An 18,157-nucleotide genomic window follows, 5' to 3' on the forward strand; every position below is an offset into this window, starting at 1 on the left:
AAAACTATGTGCACCAGTAAAACCCAAGTATTCGGTCACCGCAGCAGTTATTTCACAAACTTCTCAATGGTTTAATTTTACAACAACAAATATAAAACTACAATTAATTCCAATCAACTCCTATATCATTCTTTTTTTCTTGACAGCAAATCTCTCGTTTATGGAATAAAATATTTCAATCAAACCCTATATCATTCTTTTTTCCGACAACTTTTAAACAAGTATTCGAATGTCAAAATGATAAAAAATGTTTCATGAAGAGGTAAATAACAATTATACTTTGTTCTATTGATATATAAAATAAATGTTCAAATAAAAATTTAACATAATTTAAAAAAATTGAAAAAATTTATTTGAATTTTTCTTTTCAAAAAGTTTTAGATAAAAATTTTCTTTAGAAAGTTTAAGAAAATATTTATGACTGTATATCATATCTTGTTGAAGTTGAGTTTAAGAAAAACTTTTAAAATAAGTATAATATTTTCTGAAAATTTGATATGATGAAAATGATTGGTTGAATTGTAGTTGAATAAATTTCATGTAAAATTTAATCTGTAAGACTTTCTGATGTGGCTGTATCTAAATAAGAAAATAGATAAAAACTGAAATAATATTTATCCAAAAATATTTGTTTTTGGGCAAAACATAGCTCTTATCTCCACTTTTAATTACAAAAAAGGAAAAATAATGGAAATTGCCAAACAAATTACGAGACATGGAAACGACGGCGTAATAAGCTATACGTCGTGGAAAAGAACCGGTTCGGTTTAAGTGGTGAAGGCAGTTTGATTTCAGAAGATATCGACTCAAACATTTTCTCCTAAATCAAAAAAAGAAAAAAAAAATCTTTGAAGAACTCTCAACCTTTGAAAGTGTTTCGATCTCTTCCAAATTTTACACAAACGGATCCAATTCATTAACATAGTAAGTGTTTCTCTCTCTCTCTCTCTGTAAATCATTAATTTCTCTGAGGATTTTCGATCGCGATTTTGTTTCTAGGGTTTCGTTTTCTTTAGATTCCGTCGCGATTGGTTTGGGGTTTCTCGCTCTATGTTAGGGCTTCGTGTGAATCTTTCTTGTTCGATTGATTTTCTTGTTCCTTCATAGTTCGATGGCAATTTTGATTTAGGGTTTCTTTCTCTTTAGATTCCGTCCGCTTTGATTTGGGGTTTCTCGATTGATTGCCTTGTTCCTCTGTAGTCGATTGATGTCTTGTTCCTTTACAGTTGGATGGTACTTTTGATTTAGGGTTTCGTTCTCGTTAAATTTGTTCCAATTGATTTGGGGTTTCTCGCTCTATGTTAGGGTCTCGAACGTGGAAGCGTTTACAATTAGTCATCTGGTAAATCAAATCAAATCACTAGGCGTTTCATAGAGATAAATGTAAATGCGATTGAGCTTTTGGTTTCTGGATGATCTTAATATTTCGTCTAATACACTTATTAGAGTAGTGATGCAGTTACTAAGCCTTAGTATATTTTCTCTCCTCTGTTTTTTTTTCTGAGTTTGGCATTGGATTTTTGTTGCTTGAAATACTGTTAAGTGTTTGTCATATGTTAAGTGCTAATAACTTCTACTACTGTTGGTTGGAACTTGCAGGAGGAATGCTTGCAGAGTTTGCAGAACCGTATTGATGTAGCTTATGACAGCACCATACCTCTGCATCAGGTACATCTTCACGTGAGGGTTATTAAGCTATTAGATTCGATCCTGATTTGTTTGGTTTTTGGTACTAAACTCTCTATTAAGAATCGATAGAAAACCCATGTTTTGTTGTACTCTTTCATTAGCTTCTCTGTTATCTCCTCAAATTCTTATTCTTGTGTTATTAGGTCTCACATCACATCACATCACAAGCCATGTCGTTAGTTAATGGGAATGCTGCTTTAGCCAAAGGTGCCGGTAGGGGAAGAGGGGTATCAGGTTGACTGACTTAGAGCCTGAACCTTTGGAGGTTCGTCCAGCTGCTGCTTTAAACCGAGTTGGATAGGCAGCTGATCAGAATATTGCTGCGAAGGCATGGAAGAAGATTCTAGCATGGGTCCCGTCACTGAAAGGGTAACTTTTGTTAACCTTATGACATCCATGCGAAACTTTAGGATATTATTTTTTCCACCTTCATTCATCATCTTGGAAACTCTTTAGATCTTTTGTCGGTATGTGGTGTGGGAGCTATGCTAATTAATTTACTGACTTTATTTTTTTTATAGGTACGTACAAGTTGGAACTTGGAAATTCTCCTGTTTATAAGACCGAGAGGAAACTCATTTAGGGTGGCTTTGGTCAAGTTTATGTTGGATGAAGGATGAGTGGTGGCAGTGATAGGATCGTAGCAGATGCAGTTGAGGTATAGTAGAAAAAAAAACTGTATAAAATCATAGGGGTTAGACCAAAAGAGTGATAGTTTGAAAACGTTTTTTTCTCTTCCTTTTCAGGTAGCTCTGACACTTGAACACACCCAAATAGTAAAGGATGCAATTTCGGCCCACCTATACGAGTGGCAAGTGTACAAGTAAGACTTGCATGTTCTACATGTCCTTAGTTTCTCTTCTCCTTATTTGTCTCTACTTATCTGTTCTTTTTTTTTTCTGCTGTAAAGTACGCTCATAGCTGTTATCGAATTCCTGCTGTACATCACAAGGGTCGTCAAGGAGATTTTTACATTCTGGTAAGCTTTAAGTACGAGAGCCTGATTACACGTTGAGATTAATAAGGTATCTTTCATGAAGAACCATTTATAATAATTTCAGGTCATGGACATATGGCCTCTGGGATGTTTGGAATTCTTTATAGCTCAATCGTAAGCATTTTAATCATTATTTATTTTCATCTCATGCATGCTCATGCAGATATTCTAATTTTGTTGTCATATGTGTAGGATGCCTCCAAACATGGTGGCGTGTATTGCAGTTGAAGCGATCTCTATTCTTGAGAAACTGCATATGAAGGGGTTAGTTAGTGCGAATTTTTGTTGTTTCCAACTTCTTAGCTAATAATTTCATTGTTTATTCTTTTTGTTTTATTTTAGTGGTCATAATTTGTGGTTATGGTGTATCTTACTACTGTTTCAGTGAGCTTCACACGAGAAGAAACAGTGTGACGAGAGAGAGAGAGAGAGGGAAGAGCTGAAAAGGCGGAACAACAACATACATGGGTTTTATAGCAGCAGAATGTTTTTTGCAAACCTTTCCTGTAAGGTAAATAACTCTTTCTATGCTACAGATTCCCCATCAGTCTTGAGTTTCTTTCTTTATTTTAAACTACTTATGTCTTGATGATTTTGATCAACAACAAGAAGATTTCAAAAAGCCTTTAATTTTATGGTTTTTTCAAAACCCTAAGATCGATTGTTTTTGTTTTGATGTATTGGTTTTCCACTTCAGACCCCCAAAAAGATCTTAAACAGACACTAATTTTATAGTGTTCTGTCATATTCTTATTTTGGGAACATTGTCCCTTCGCTGCCCCTAAATGAAACATATAACCCACGGCTTAAGAAAGATCTGTTTTTTGATTATTTGGATGGAAGGGATTATAAGGACCAATGGTTAAGAAAGTCTTTAAGACAAAAGACAAAAATCAAAAACAGATCTTTATTTCGGTACCCACGGCTTGAGAGGTTTCTGTTTTTGATTATTTGAATGGGATGCATTAAGAAAGTCTTTAAGACAAAAGACTAAAATCAAAAACAGATCTTTATTTTAGTACCCACGGCTTGAGAGGTTCTTGTTTTTGATTATTAAGAAAGTCTTTAAGGCAAAAGACTAAATCAAAAACAGATCTATATTTTAGTACCCACGGCTTGAGAGGTTCCTGTTTTTGATTATTAAGAAAGTCTTTAAGACAAAAGACTAAAATCAAAAACATACCCTTGTTTTACTTACCCACGGCTTGAGAAGATCATGTTTTTGATTATTAAGAAAGTCTTTAAGACAAAAGACTAAAATCAAAAACAGATCTTTATTTTTGTACCCACGGCTTGAGAGGTTCCTGTTTTTGATTATTTGAATGGGATGCATTAAGAAAGTCTTTAAGGCAAAAGACTAAAATCAAAAACAGATCTTTATTTTAGTACCCACGGCTTGAGAGGTTCTTGTTTTTGATTATTAAGAAAGTCTTTAAGACAAAAGACTAAAATCAAAAACAGATCCTTGTTTTACTTACCCACGGCTTGAGAAGATCATGTTTTTGAACGGAATGGATTAAGAAAGTCTTTAAGACAAAAGACAATCAAAAACAGATCTATGTTTTACTTACCCACGGCTTGAGAAGATCATGTTTTTGAATGGAATTGACTAAGAAAGTCTTTAAGACAAAAGACTAAAATCAAAAACAGATCCTTGTTTTACTTACCCACGGCTTGAGAAGATATATTTGGATGGAATGGGAGTTATAAGTTATAACTTATAAGGATCAATGGTTTAAGAAAGTCCACAAGAGACTTGAGAAATCAGAAACAGATCCTTATTTTACTACCCACGGCTTACAAAGACAGAGACAAAAGACATGTCAGTTAAAAAACCCACGGCTTATACAAATCTTAGACAAAGATGTATAAGGCATGTCAGTTAAAAAGACCCACTGTTTCAAAGTCTTTACCACCCACGGCTTAAGAAAATCGGTTTTGATTATTTTGGATGGAATGGAGTGTAATGACAAACACTTACAAGTCTTACAAAGACTACAAATTCAAAACAGATTCCTAATATTACCCACGGCTTACAAGAACCTTAAGACACAGACTTACAAAAGGAAAAGTATAAAGACAAAGACATAAGACAGGTCAGTTAAAAGTCCCACGGCTTAATAGTCTTTACTACCCACGGCTTGAGAAAGAAGTTTTTGATCAGTTGGAATGGAGTGTAATGACAAACACTTACAAAGACTACAAATTCAAAACAGATTCCTAATATTACCCACGGCTTACAAGAATCTTAAGACACAGACTTACAAAAGGAAAAGTATAAAGACAAAGCATAAGACAGGTCAGTTAAAAGTCCCACGGCTTAATAGTATTTACTACCCACGGCTTGAGAAAGAAGTTTTTGATTAGTTGGAATAGAGTGTAATGACAAACACTTACAAGTCTTACAAAGACTACAAACTAAAAACAGATTCCTTATATTACCCACGGCTTACAAGAACCTTAAGACACAGACGTACAAAAAGAAAAGTATAAAGACAAAGACATAAGACAGGTCAGTTAAAAGTCCCAGACATAAGACAGGTCAGTTAAAAGTCCCACGGCTTAATAGTCTTTACTACCCACGGCTTGAGAAAGAAGTTTTTGATTACTAGGATTGACTGAGTTAAACAATCAAAGGGTAAAGACAAAGAGGCTACAAATTAAAAGCAGACACACTAGTTCATTACCCACGGCTTACAAAAGTCTCAAGACAGAGACTTAAAAAAGTATTAACTCTTTACAAAAGTCTTAAAAGTATTTGGACAAAGACATAGAAGACAAAAAGACATACACTTCACGGGTTCACCACTACCAACGGCTTGTGAAAGTTTACCCACGGCTTACAAAAGTTTTGTCTTTAAAAGACAAAAAGACATACACTTCACGGGTTCACACTACCCACGGCTTACAAAAGTCTCAAGACAAAGACTTATAAATAGTTCACACTACCCACGGCTTATAAAAGTCTCAAGATAAAGACTTGCAAGAGTATTAAGACAAAAGACTTACAAAGGTTTTAAAGTCTTCAGTAGTTCATACTACCCACGGCTTACAAAACATGTCTTTAAAAGACAAAAAGACATACTTCACTAGCTCATAAAAATTGCCAAAGACTTCACACTACCCACGGCTTATAAAAATTTACCCACGGCTTACAGAAGTCTTAAGACAAAAGATTTATAAAAGTCTTAAAAAGTCTTTGGACAGAAACATAGAAGACATGTACTTCACTAGTTCATAGTACCCACGGCTTATAAAAGTTTACCCACGGCTTACAAAAGTATTAAGACAAAAGACATAAAAAGTATTGTCTCAAGACAGAGACTAAAATCAAACACAAATTAATAACAAATTCCTTAATAAGACTACATGTAAGTAAAAACTAATTAATTTGATTTTTTTCCAGGTTTGTGCTTTAGGAGGTCTAAGGAGATTGCAAGTGTAGCAGACTTCTGTGACAGGTACGTCTCTTTGATTTTGTTGAGTCTCATGTAGATATATATTTTGAGGGTATGTGAGACTTCTGTAGTTTGTGGTTGTAGTTTATATGTCCGAGATATTTTTATTTGTGTTATCCACTAGCCCTTCGTGATCACATATGATACGTTGCTGTAATTTTTTTAATTTAATTTTGGTTGTTGTATGAGTGTGCGCTGCAAGGTGGTGCAAGAGGAAGGGAGGGCAGAACGGTCTTTTTGGTAGTGCCTTGCCGAGGAATTTCCGGAGATCATCGGAGGTGGTGGTGGTGGAGGAGCAGAAGCCTGTTGTGTTGACGGATGAGAGAAGGACGAAACCGAGGAAGCATAAGAAGACGGGTCGGTCTAAGAAGGAGAAACAGAGTTCGGTTCCTCTGTTGCCTTCTCCTCCTTGTCTATCTTCAGATCTAAGTAGGGTCCTAACTCTAGTGATCTCACTTTTCTTTGTTCTGCTATTATGTTGTAGTTAATAACTGTGTGGTTTTTTGTAATAACAGGTGAAGATGTTTGTCAAGGTGATTTGGAGCGGATTAGAGAGAATATCAACGATCTGATCATGTGGAGAGATGTTGCAAAGTCGACACTTTAGGTACTTTGAGTTCACTCTATAGATTTTGATCATCTCTAGCTTCTGTCATTTGCCATATTCATGATGAAGCATTGTGTGTGTGTTTGAAGTGTTTTCTCAGCGGTCTCTCATGTTGGGCTTTTGTTTCTTGGGGTTTCATTTTTGTCACTCTCTTCGCCAAAGGTACAATCTTTTTTTTTTTTCAGATTCTTCTTGTACATGAGATGAAACAGCTTGTCACTGAAGTTTTGTTACATCTTAAAGGGTAACAGAAGAGACAGAGCGGAGAGACGTTAAACTGAGTGAAGAGGTTGTGTTACGAGTAGCTAGAAGAATGCTTCCAGTCACCAATTTTGGCGATTTCAGAGACGAGCCAGCTTTTCTCTGGCGAACCAGCAATGACACTCAAAGTAGAATTTACTAAAGACTTCATTCTCTATGATTGTGATTTGCTCGTTGAAGCTTTCCTTGTTTTTTTTTTCACTTTGATTTTGCAGGTGGCACCCTTTGTTCTAATCGGAGCAGAGTACGGTTACCTCATAACATTGTGGAGGCTATGTGCTTTAGGTATGATTATTGAAACACTTAACAATCTTCTTAACTGGTTCTTTGTGTTCTAGTAGTAGAATTGACACTAAGTATGTCATTGTAACGGAAACAATCTCCGTCTTGCACCGCCTTGCATCATGTCTTCACAATTCTGCATTCTGCATCATGTCTTCACAATTCTGAATTCTGCATCATGTCTTCACAATTCTGCATTCTGCATCATGTCTTCACAATTCTGCTTCATGTCTTTACAATTCTGCATTCTGCATCATGTCTTTACAATTCTGCATTCTGCATATTTCCTCAAATTTCTGCATCATGTATCATTTCTTTGCAATCTTATAATTAAATTTGTATGTCTGAGAAATTCTGTCATTCTGCATCATAATTTATATATACTGTAGATTATTGTATTATATTGTCCGAGTGATATTTACATGAGTTTTTAATGTGCGCTGATAAAAAAAAATAGATTTGGTTGTGGTAGTAGTGTTTATCCTTACTCTCTTGGTTGTACAGCGCTGATGGTTTGAAGATATATTGAACCATTGGTGTATTTATTTAGCATGTGCAACATATCTTTCTTGATTTCTCTATTATGTTTTCTTGAACATTCAGAAAGGGAAACAAAAATTATAGCAAAGATGTATAGGTAAGTAGTTACATAGACATGTTAGTTCAAGTTTTTACTTTTTGTGGATCGTTCAAATGCCTCTCTTTGATGCTTTGACAGGGAAAATACAGGTACTGTAAGAAAACACCTATAGTTGTACTGTATATCTTATTGTTGTGATAGATAAACGCAAATGCATATTCAAGACAAACAAAAGGATCAGTGATAGTCTATATCATACGATTGGATTAACTCACCAGTCTCAGTCTTAAAGGCTTATACTACCAAACTGATTGCTCCATTTTTTCTAGATTCTACGTTAGTTTGTTTCCTCTATTTTATTTGATTCATGGCCGCCAAGTAGATTTATTTAAATGTTCAGTGTAGTAAATAAAATGGACATGTATATGATTGTGCATGTAGCAAAACTAAATGTCTGGAAGAATGTAGATTTATTTGTTGCAAAAGAAGGTAAATTTTTCCAACTAAAATAAGAGGTAAATAGATTTAGCAGAGACAAAAGATCTAATACGTGTTAAAAGATTAGCATCAGGAATTATGATAGGTTGTTTAAGTCATAAATCATAGCGAATTTTCTATTTTAACCTTTTATACATCAAATTTTTTAATGTCTGATTTTTTACTTCAAATTGAAGTTACATCAACTTTCTATTTTAATTTTATTGGTTTGAGAAAGCCATAAAAATATATTTCTGTAGTTTTATTTCTTTTAATTTAGTTTAACAATTTCATTTTGTTTTTATTTTAATTTCAGTAGATTTAAAAATTACATTTTTATGAAAACAAAAATTTGTATTATAATGTCATAGTATATTATATATAATAATTATTTATTTTGAATATGTTTCTTATCACCCAATTTTAAACATGACTATATTTAGATACATGTATATATAAAATTCTAATAATATCATATTCATGAGCCATGCACAGAAATAATAAATTTTAATAAAAAATATTTAAAAGATAAAACTATAATAAAACTATAAATGTATTCTTTTGTAGTATTTTTTTTTGTTTTGATTTGGTTTAGGGATTAACTTTTATTTTATTCAAAATTCAATATATTTAAGATTACTTTAAATATTTTTTAATTTATGTTATATTGTATTTAATATATATTTTTTAAATATGTCTTTTATCAGCTAGTTTTAAATATGTCTCTCTCTCTCTCTATATATATATATAAATTCTAATAAACCTAAAACAAATTGCTTTTAGAAATACTTTTTAATGAAAAAAGTGCTAAAAGAATTTGCTTTACAGGTAAAAATATTTTTTAATGAATATGGTAAACTGAGAAATTTAAATAAAATTTTGATCATTTAATTATCAAAAGAAATATTTGATTAGTGTACTTTAGTTTATATTTGTTGATGCAAACTTATCACCTAAGTTTTATTATATATATACTAAATGGATATCCACACTTTGTGCGGACTAATATTTATATATTCAACAAATTTTAATTTTAATTTTAATATTATTTTTATTAAATTAGAGAGAGATTTCAAATTAATATTATTTTTTGACAACCAAATTAATATTATAAATTATCTGATTTCAATATTAGCCATCATTGTATTAAACTTTAGTTTTGTTCATATTTTTACTTGTGGAATGCAGATTTGGATCAAAATCTTCTCCTCAAGTAATACTCTGTATATCATTAGAAAAATGAATTTTAAATTAAACACTTAATGAATTTGTGGATTAAAATGAATTTCAACAGCATTAAAAGCATTAGAAACTATCACAGCCCATAAAACATCAACAATATTACAATAGCATCATTATTATCAACAACTTTTATTATAAAACTGTAAAAACAATTAAAATGTTATAAAACATTGCCTTTGTGTTCTCTCAGATTATATTTATACTATGTTTATTACTTGTCAATTTATTTTTATGCTTTCAAAAAAATATTATCTTAGATTTTCATGCTTTCTTATATTTTAATGTTTTAATAAATTTTCATATTATTTACTATTTTTTTGTTTTAAATGTATTATTTTGATAATATTTTTTTATTTTACAGATTAAAAAATAATTTGAAGTTTGTTATGTATAAATACAAGTTATTTTTAGGGTATATAATTTTTTAATATTCAATTGTATAAAATATTAAGCATAAGTTTACTACTTATAGTTTGCGACATATCTACTTGCAATGATCCTTTAATTAATTTATCAGTTATTACATTAAATGAAATAAATAATATAATGCTTAATAGAAATCTACTTTATGTTAGAAATAGTAAATTCTAACTTAGTTGAAGTTTTTATATAAAACTACACTTAAATACTTCAGATTATAATTACTTACCCTAAATATTAGGATAAATAAATAAATATATATGTATATATATATATATATATATAAATTTTAAAATTCAAAAGTAATTATTTATCAATAAAATTTGTTAATAATAACTTATTGATCAATAATTCAAGATATAATGATAAATAAATATATTAGATAAAGTTTATAAATAATATTAATAAAATAGTGACTCATTAAAAATATAATTTTTAATATTCAAATATATAAATATTAAGCATATAAATATAAAACAGTTTATATTTTACGACATATATATTTTAAATGATCGTGTTTAAAAAAATATACTTTAAATGATCCTTTAACTAATTCACGTAAATTATATATTTTTTTTTTGAACACGACGTAAATTATATACTAAAAACTGAATAAAAATATATTTTCTCTTACAAATAGTTGATTCTAATTGAATTGAATGTTTTTATTAAAATACAGGTAAATATGTTACATTATAAATAATTATCTCAAATATCATGATTGTTATATATATTAAAATAAATTTTAAACACTTGGAATACTTATATGCCTTTAAAATCATAAACTAAATATAAGATATATTATTAATATTTGTTAATATCCGTTTATTAATAAATTATCCCAATATATCACGATAAATAAATATATAAAATAAATGTTTAATAGTATTATTATCTAGACATCATAATAAATATATTAAATAAATTTAATTATCTACACATCATAATAATTATCCAGACATTATAATACATATATTAAATGAAGTTAATATTTATTATTTTAATATTAAAAATAACATTAAAATCATAAGATAAATCTATAATTGATATTATCGGTAAAATTTGTTAATATTTATTAATTAATTATCCAGACATCATAATAATTATATTAAATAAAATTTTAAATAATAATATTATTAAAACAAAATATTGAATTTGACAAATAAGTAAAAAAACATAAAATCATGGAGAAGCTGACACATAAGCAAATTCACTTCATAAATATATAAGATCATGCAGAAAGTTTATTAAAATAAAGTTTGAAATTTTAAAGTAATTAATTACCATTAAAATCATAAGATAAATCTATAATTGATATTATTGGTAAATTTGTTAATATTTATTAGTTAATTATCCAGACATCATAATAAATATATTGAATAAAGTTTAAATAATAATATTATTAAAACTAAATATTGAATTTGACAAATAAGCAAAAAACCTAAAATCATGGAAAAGCTGACACATAAGCAAACTCACTTCATAAATAATAATATTGATATATAAGTTAATGTAAAATATATATTCATAATTATATTTAATTTAATTAATGATGATATTTGATTTATTAATTATTACTATATATAAATAGTTCTGCCAAAATAAATATATATATAAAAAGATAAATTAATAGTGATATATGAATTAATAGTATTTATTATATTAAAATCCTTATCAAAAATATATATTTTTAAGAGAAAATATATTTTTTATTCAGCTTTTAGTATATAATTTACGTGAGTTAGTTAAAGGATATATGAATTAATTTAATGTCATATCATCATTTTTGTTGAAATTTAATGTGGCGATGATAAATATGCAAATGACTTTTTGGGTTTAACTGTAAATATGATTTATGGATTGGTGAAAATGTGATTTTACAGTTTTGATGGAAAATATGGTTTCATGACTGATTAAAAAAATATGATTTTAATGCTTTGCCAAAAAGTTAGTTTTGTAATTGTTGGAATATGAGATTTAACGATTTTTAGCGGAAATATAAGTTTATCTGTTAAAAATCCAATTTTATATTTTTAGCATAAATATGTTTTTTTTTGATAAAATATGATTTTTGTTTTAAATGAAACTATATTCTCATCCGCGTTTTGAAATGCAGAATTATTATTTTTCAAAATTAACATTAATGAAATAATAATTTTTTTTGTTTATATTTGTATACAAGTGTGGTTTTCACATTTGGAGATAAAAACAATTTTGTTGTGTTGCTACACGTTTGTTCACAACAATGTAGTAAGAGACCAACCAATAACCGGGTCGTTATGGAGCTCAACGAGTGTCTGTCCTTGGAGATGGCTCGGACTCATGGAAGAGCTAGGGAGATAACTGAATGCTATACATGACCATGAGCGTTCAGTAACTTCACCACCATTCTCATCTCTTCATGATACAAAAACCTTTACATGGTATCTCGCCAAAGTGAATAATAGGAAAAAAGAGAAATAGAATGAAGAGGAACAATGTAAGACCTGATCCCGACCGATTAGGCTGCGGTCGACGCCTCACGTCGTTCGGTCCACTTTCTAATCGAACCTCTTAATTTTTCAGCTTTTATCTATAATATCGCCCAGTGGCGAGGGCTAACTTAGATCTTAGCTAAAGACTTTCTTAGTCATTCATAGCTTAGATCCTTTCAACAGATAAGCAGCAGATTATTCTCTAATTAACCATTGGTTTAAAACCAATCTAACACTTGTCTGGTCGAATTACCTTAGAATTGGTCAGTTTACTCAACTACCAATTAGCTTAAAGGTCAATCATAAACCCAAACCAAGTCATATGATTTTGAGGTTCCATTCCCCTAAGCCATTCTATCTAGATCTACACAAAAAATGCTAGATTGTATTTTTGCCACATGCACAAAACTTTTCATCTCATCGGTCCTCCATTGACTCGAATTGCTCTTACTTGACTACAGAACCATTGAACTCAGTAATTGAGAGATGTAATTTAAGTCTCACATTGAAGAATTAGACAAAGAGTGTCTAATATATAAAGAGAAGTCCAACTCTAATTAACATGAGACCTTTTAGGAAGGAGCCAAAAGTAAATCCATACGGACCAGCTTCTTAGACCCAAAGTGGACAATATCGTACTAATCGGATAATATAGAGTTGGACATGGGCTCACTAAATTCCAACAATTGGTATCAGAGCGGTTTGACGAAGATCTGCAAGAAGACCGAAATACCCTTCTAGTAGAAATGAGACTCTTCAAGGTGGAAGATGAGGCCTGTGGCAGAAACTAGTCAAAATATCATGGAACCTGTGATGTTGTGGGAGGATCATCCTCAATTCGCTGGAGGAAAGGACACAAGCTGAATGTGATCCTTAGTTTGAGGAGGAGAATGAGAGATGCAATCTAAGTCCCACATTGAAGAATTAGACTAGGAGGGTCTAATATATAAAGAGAAGTCCAACTCTAATTAATACGAGACCTTTTGGGAAGGAGCCCAAAAGTAAATCCATGCGGACCAGCTTCTTAGGCCCAAAGTGGACAATATCGTACTAATCAGATAATATAGAGTTGGACATGGGCTCACTAAATTCTAACAGTAATTCCCTTCATGGTCCTTATCTTGGTTCCTGCACTAAACAACTCTCTTAGGTACTTAGTCATTAAACCAACAATCCCCACATACATAAGTAACCTTTGAGAAGTCTTCGAACGGATAAGAAATATGCATCTGGCCCTTGTCGGCTCATGCACACTCCGGCATCCTCTTTTTATAGGCAGTAGTACCAAGTCCATTTTCTGAACTGACAAAGCCCATCAGATTTTAAGTCAATCAACAAACCATCCTCACATGACTCAGGACTAATGAGTTTTCATCTGGCTTGACCGTTTGGAATTAACCCCGACAACAGATATGACTTGTTCTCACCAACCGATATATTGTTTAATCAGGTTAGTTCCAACACCTTGATCAATTATCTATGGATCAGGTCGTCCAAACTTTAGGTAAAATATATTTTTATAGTTGAGTTGGGCTTTAGGCGCCCAAAACTAATATTCACCGCCAAAGACTATTGGGCCTGCTGACCCAATATTCTAGCATTGTATGTAGAGTGCTTCACCACTTAAGACGCATCCTTGTTTGGTTGTGAGACCTGCATTTAACCCGGTCTCTTACGATTTATATGAGAAGTTTAGAAGGAGTGGGCCTGTTATGTTGCCCTATCGTGTGGCAGATTTTTGGTTCTGATTTGATGTCTTCTCGACCAATTCTTTAAAAAATTATTGTTGGAATTTAAGCTAAAGATATATTGATATCTGGATGACTAATGATTTACTAATAATTTGGATGTATAACTAAATAAAACTTGTATCACCTTAATGGAATGTAAAGTATTTACATGTTTTATCAAATTTACACACACTAAAACCAAGTAATAATAAATTTTACAAAGTTTGACAGACAAAAATATGAAACTTTGATAAACTTTTACCGAGTTAAACAAACACAAAACAAAGTAATCTCAAGATCTATAAAGTGACAAACAGAAATGGAAAACTTTTGTAAAGTTTTACTGAATTATACAAATATAAATAACATTTTTTTACCGAGTTAGAGTTACGAAACTACAATAACTTGTATTGGTTGACAATGATTGATTTTTTTTTCTTTGTCACTTGTATTGGTTGCCAATGGTTGATTACTTCTTCATTGCTTCTTTCTCACTTTGCTTATTTTCTCCACTATTACTTCTATCGTCCTTCTCTCCTACACCCTTAGCCACACTATTTTTCATCTTTCCACTACCTGAACCACCATCATTCTCACTTTGTTCTATGTCTCCACCATCAGACGTTAGATAGTTCCATTTTTGTTCTTTGAAAGCAACACTTCATAGAAAAACGTAACTATCAAATTAATTCATCATCATAAAATTCACAAGGTATTACTAAGTTATACAATCTAAATTAGTTAAAATTTTACTAAGTTGTACTAAAGTTTTGAATTATATCAAGTTTTACTAAATTATATCATTATGGGTTTGTTTTTCTTCTCTTTCGATGGATTATTCGTGATTTGTTATTTTGTTATTTTTTCTTATAGAAAAATTGGTTTCCTCTTTATTTGAAGATTATATATTTTCGTATGTGATAAAAGGATGAAAGAAAATAAGACCGTTTGTTTCAATGAAGAAATAGAACGAGTAAAACTTAAAAAAATACTTTGTTGATGTCAAGATTTTTATGTCTGGATCAATGTTTATCGGGTGGGCATGGTTGGGTTTGGATAGTCCGCTTTGTAAATTTGTAAATAACTAGCTTTCATTTGGTTTATAGGTTTTTTTTTAATAATTTTAATGATTTAAATAAATATTAAATTGAAAAGAGAAAAAGAAAGGAATATGTGAGAATTTTCCTTTTCAGCTAAGAGTACTAATCCCAAATGTGATATGCCAATTTAAGCTTATGCAAAAGATAACGACAGAGACAGAAAAGAGTGAGATGAAAACAAAACTCTTATCTGAATATTTAAACCCTACACAAAAGTGTTATTTTTTTTCTCGACCTCTTGAACATATAAGTTCATTGTAAAAGTTCTCATCGTCATTCAAAGTTTGTAGACACATAAAACATTTAAATCCTGATGGGCTAATTGCTCATCTCCTGCAAAAACCATATCTTCTAAAAAATTCCATCCATAATTCCAACTCAAAAGAAGAAAAAAATATGGGAATGGATCTTCTGACTTGAGAAAAACTTTATATGATGTAGTTGGGAGACGAGGATCTCAGAGGGCTGTTGAGTTTGAGAATCTACAATAAGCCTTTCTTCATCTGAGTTGCCTACGTTTACGAAAATGTCGGAGGATGAAACTGTCTGCATACAGAGGATACTTCTGCTTTATCAAACCTTTTATGCATTTCCAATACGAGAAGTCAACTACTTGTCCATCTTTCTGAACTATAAACAAACATCGAGAGTTCTCAAATTCTGGATGATGCCCAACCTGCAACGGTAAACCAAAGCAATCAAGATTCTATGAGTCCATGTGCTTTATGAATATATATCTATGAGGAAGGATTTATCCTCTCCGTAATCCATCTAAATATTTATTGTGTAAAACATGTAAATGTATGTTCTTAATGCAATAAAAAAAAACAGTTTTTAGAATTAAAGAATGTGGAAGTTGAAACAAACAAACAAAAATGCAGTTTTTGGCAAGACAAAAACAGAATGAAGTGCAGACAAGCGATGCAAAAATGAAATTATAAACCCCATGCCACTTAGTAAAGTCTCGTGTTGTTTCCAAACATACCATGATGTAGTCTATTCCACATCCGATTTTCTTGTCAACTTCAGGGTGATAAGGAAGCAGCATCTCAACAACAGTTCTCTCGTGCTCTGGGCTTAGTCTATCTCGATTTGCATATCTACAATAAGAAACGCCAAGAAGAGACAGCAACCAAATGAATATTTATGAAACATTAATTTAAGAAGCAGCAACAACACATCTGTGTTCCATAAACGGACAAAAGACAAGAATCCATCAATCAAGAGAGCAAGCAGTATCGTGATTAGAGAATAGTAAACGACGTACTTTCCGGAGTGGAGAATCATCCTGACGAAGCCAACAAGAGGAACAGTAACCTCAAGAATTTTATCTTCCCAATCCACAAACTCTTCGGAGCTTTCCTCTTCCTCACGAAGCAATTCTGAGCCGTACGACTGCGTGTTACCGGTTCTAGCGCCGTCCGATTCCGCTCGCAAGGAGCGAACTCGAGGCTTTTTGTCACCGCGCGGGAAATATAAACGGAGAGGCGAAGGAGAGAAAGAGAATGTGTAAGCTCGGCACCTGAAACACGGCGACGAGGAAAGGGAAGCTAAGCTCATTCCGGAAGACTTATTGAGGGAAGTGAGTGAGAGAAACGGTTACATTATCCATTCGCTCGCAGGTGAACCGTGGAAAGCTTTCGACCAGATAGAGAATGGGCGGATGGATGTACGAGGAAGTCTGTATGGGCCTAATGGGCCTCACCATTTCTTGTTTTGATTAAATTAATCCCCTAAATTTTATTGGATACATAGTTTGCATGTCATTACCGCATTCAATTTTTAACAGAAAAATGGTATAACATCACATTAATTTAATTATGGTATGTACAATTTTCTTTATAAATATTCATATTTTTGATAAAGTTTCATAAATATGATAATGACTATTAACTCATAGATTATTATTTATGAAAATTTTCTATATAAATATTTATTTTTGGTATTATTATTAAACTATATTATTAACTTATATATCACTATTAAACTAATATATCTATATATCACATTAATAAAAATAAGCTAAATGAAATTACAAATAATTTTTTTATATCAATTTATATATCAATTTTTAATTAATATATGCATTTTATCAAAACTAATTGTAAGTATGCATCAATAAAAGAAAAACTAGAGCAATCCTAATCAATTGTTTTTAATAGATAAATGAGTAAAATGTTATTTAACTTTTTCTGTTTATTAGGTTAATTAACAAAATGATTTTTCACTTTAACATTTTTAACTAAAAAACAGAAAATAAATTTATTAATATTTATATATTTAAAAATAGATGGTAAAATATATATTTAAAATAAATAAGAATTAAATATAATATAATTAAAATATTTTTATAAAATGAAATTAACTTGGTGAAAGGTTATGTGACTTAGACTTCAAATCGAAGTAGTAGACCAAATCAAAAGAATTACTTAGACATTATTTAAGAAATATTTGCATATGTGTCATCATCACATTCAATGTTAAAAAAATGATAACATGGTTTTGAAAAAATATTATATGACAAAAAGAAATAAGATTATGAAACTACATTTACGATTTTATGATTTTTTTTCAAAACAGTTGAAGTTAAAATATAAAATAATGATATTTAATTGTAAAATAAAATTTTCTTTTAAAATAAATTATTATATTTAAAATTGTTGTATCTGTGCATGACACAGAAAACCACCTAATATATTTGCAGATGCTTAGCTATTCATAATATTCTCAACTTTTGAGCCAACCGTTTATATAAATAAAAGACCTTTTCAATTTTGGTAAATCACTTATGACAGTTATCAAACTTTGGCAATCAATACTCGGAAGAATATGTTACAAAC

General features: G+C 30.7%; 1 protein-coding gene and 1 long non-coding RNA gene across 17 annotated transcripts; one reads left to right on the forward strand and one right to left on the reverse strand.

The window, feature by feature from the left end:
• The first annotated feature begins 795 nt into the window (after nucleotides 1-795).
• Nucleotides 796-16,165, forward strand: LOC108810096 (uncharacterized). Of its 16 annotated transcripts, none has more exons than XR_008934858.1 (15): nucleotides 796-924; nucleotides 1,600-1,668; nucleotides 1,833-2,058; nucleotides 2,211-2,347; nucleotides 2,436-2,512; nucleotides 2,600-2,668; nucleotides 2,751-2,800; nucleotides 2,879-2,950; nucleotides 3,072-6,573; nucleotides 6,660-6,751; nucleotides 6,841-6,913; nucleotides 6,995-7,140; nucleotides 7,228-7,297; nucleotides 7,799-7,931; nucleotides 8,013-8,708. It is a non-coding gene; the product is annotated as an uncharacterized LOC108810096 (long non-coding RNA). The 16 variants fall into 16 exon arrangements; XR_008934857.1 differs by having other exon boundaries at nucleotides 7,898-7,931; nucleotides 8,013-8,707; XR_008934853.1 differs by lacking the exons at nucleotides 7,799-7,931; nucleotides 8,013-8,708 and having other exon boundaries at nucleotides 3,072-5,990; nucleotides 6,093-6,147; nucleotides 6,334-6,573; nucleotides 7,228-7,410.
• On the reverse strand, nucleotides 15,483-16,963 carry LOC108810074 (protein DCL homolog, chloroplastic). Its single transcript, XM_018582209.2, has 3 exons — nucleotides 16,585-16,963; nucleotides 16,303-16,417; nucleotides 15,483-15,993 (listed from the first exon to the last, which is right to left on the reverse strand). Exons 1-3 carry the CDS (start codon nucleotides 16,875-16,877, stop codon nucleotides 15,817-15,819), a joined length of 585 nt encoding a protein of 194 aa, XP_018437711.1. The 5' UTR covers nucleotides 16,878-16,963; the 3' UTR covers nucleotides 15,483-15,816.
• Nucleotides 16,964-18,157: the final 1,194 nt, after the last annotated feature.

The sequence above is a fragment of the Raphanus sativus genome, chromosome 1, assembly GCF_000801105.2.
Source record: "Raphanus sativus cultivar WK10039 chromosome 1, ASM80110v3, whole genome shotgun sequence".
Lineage (NCBI taxonomy): Eukaryota > Viridiplantae > Streptophyta > Magnoliopsida > Brassicales > Brassicaceae > Raphanus > Raphanus sativus.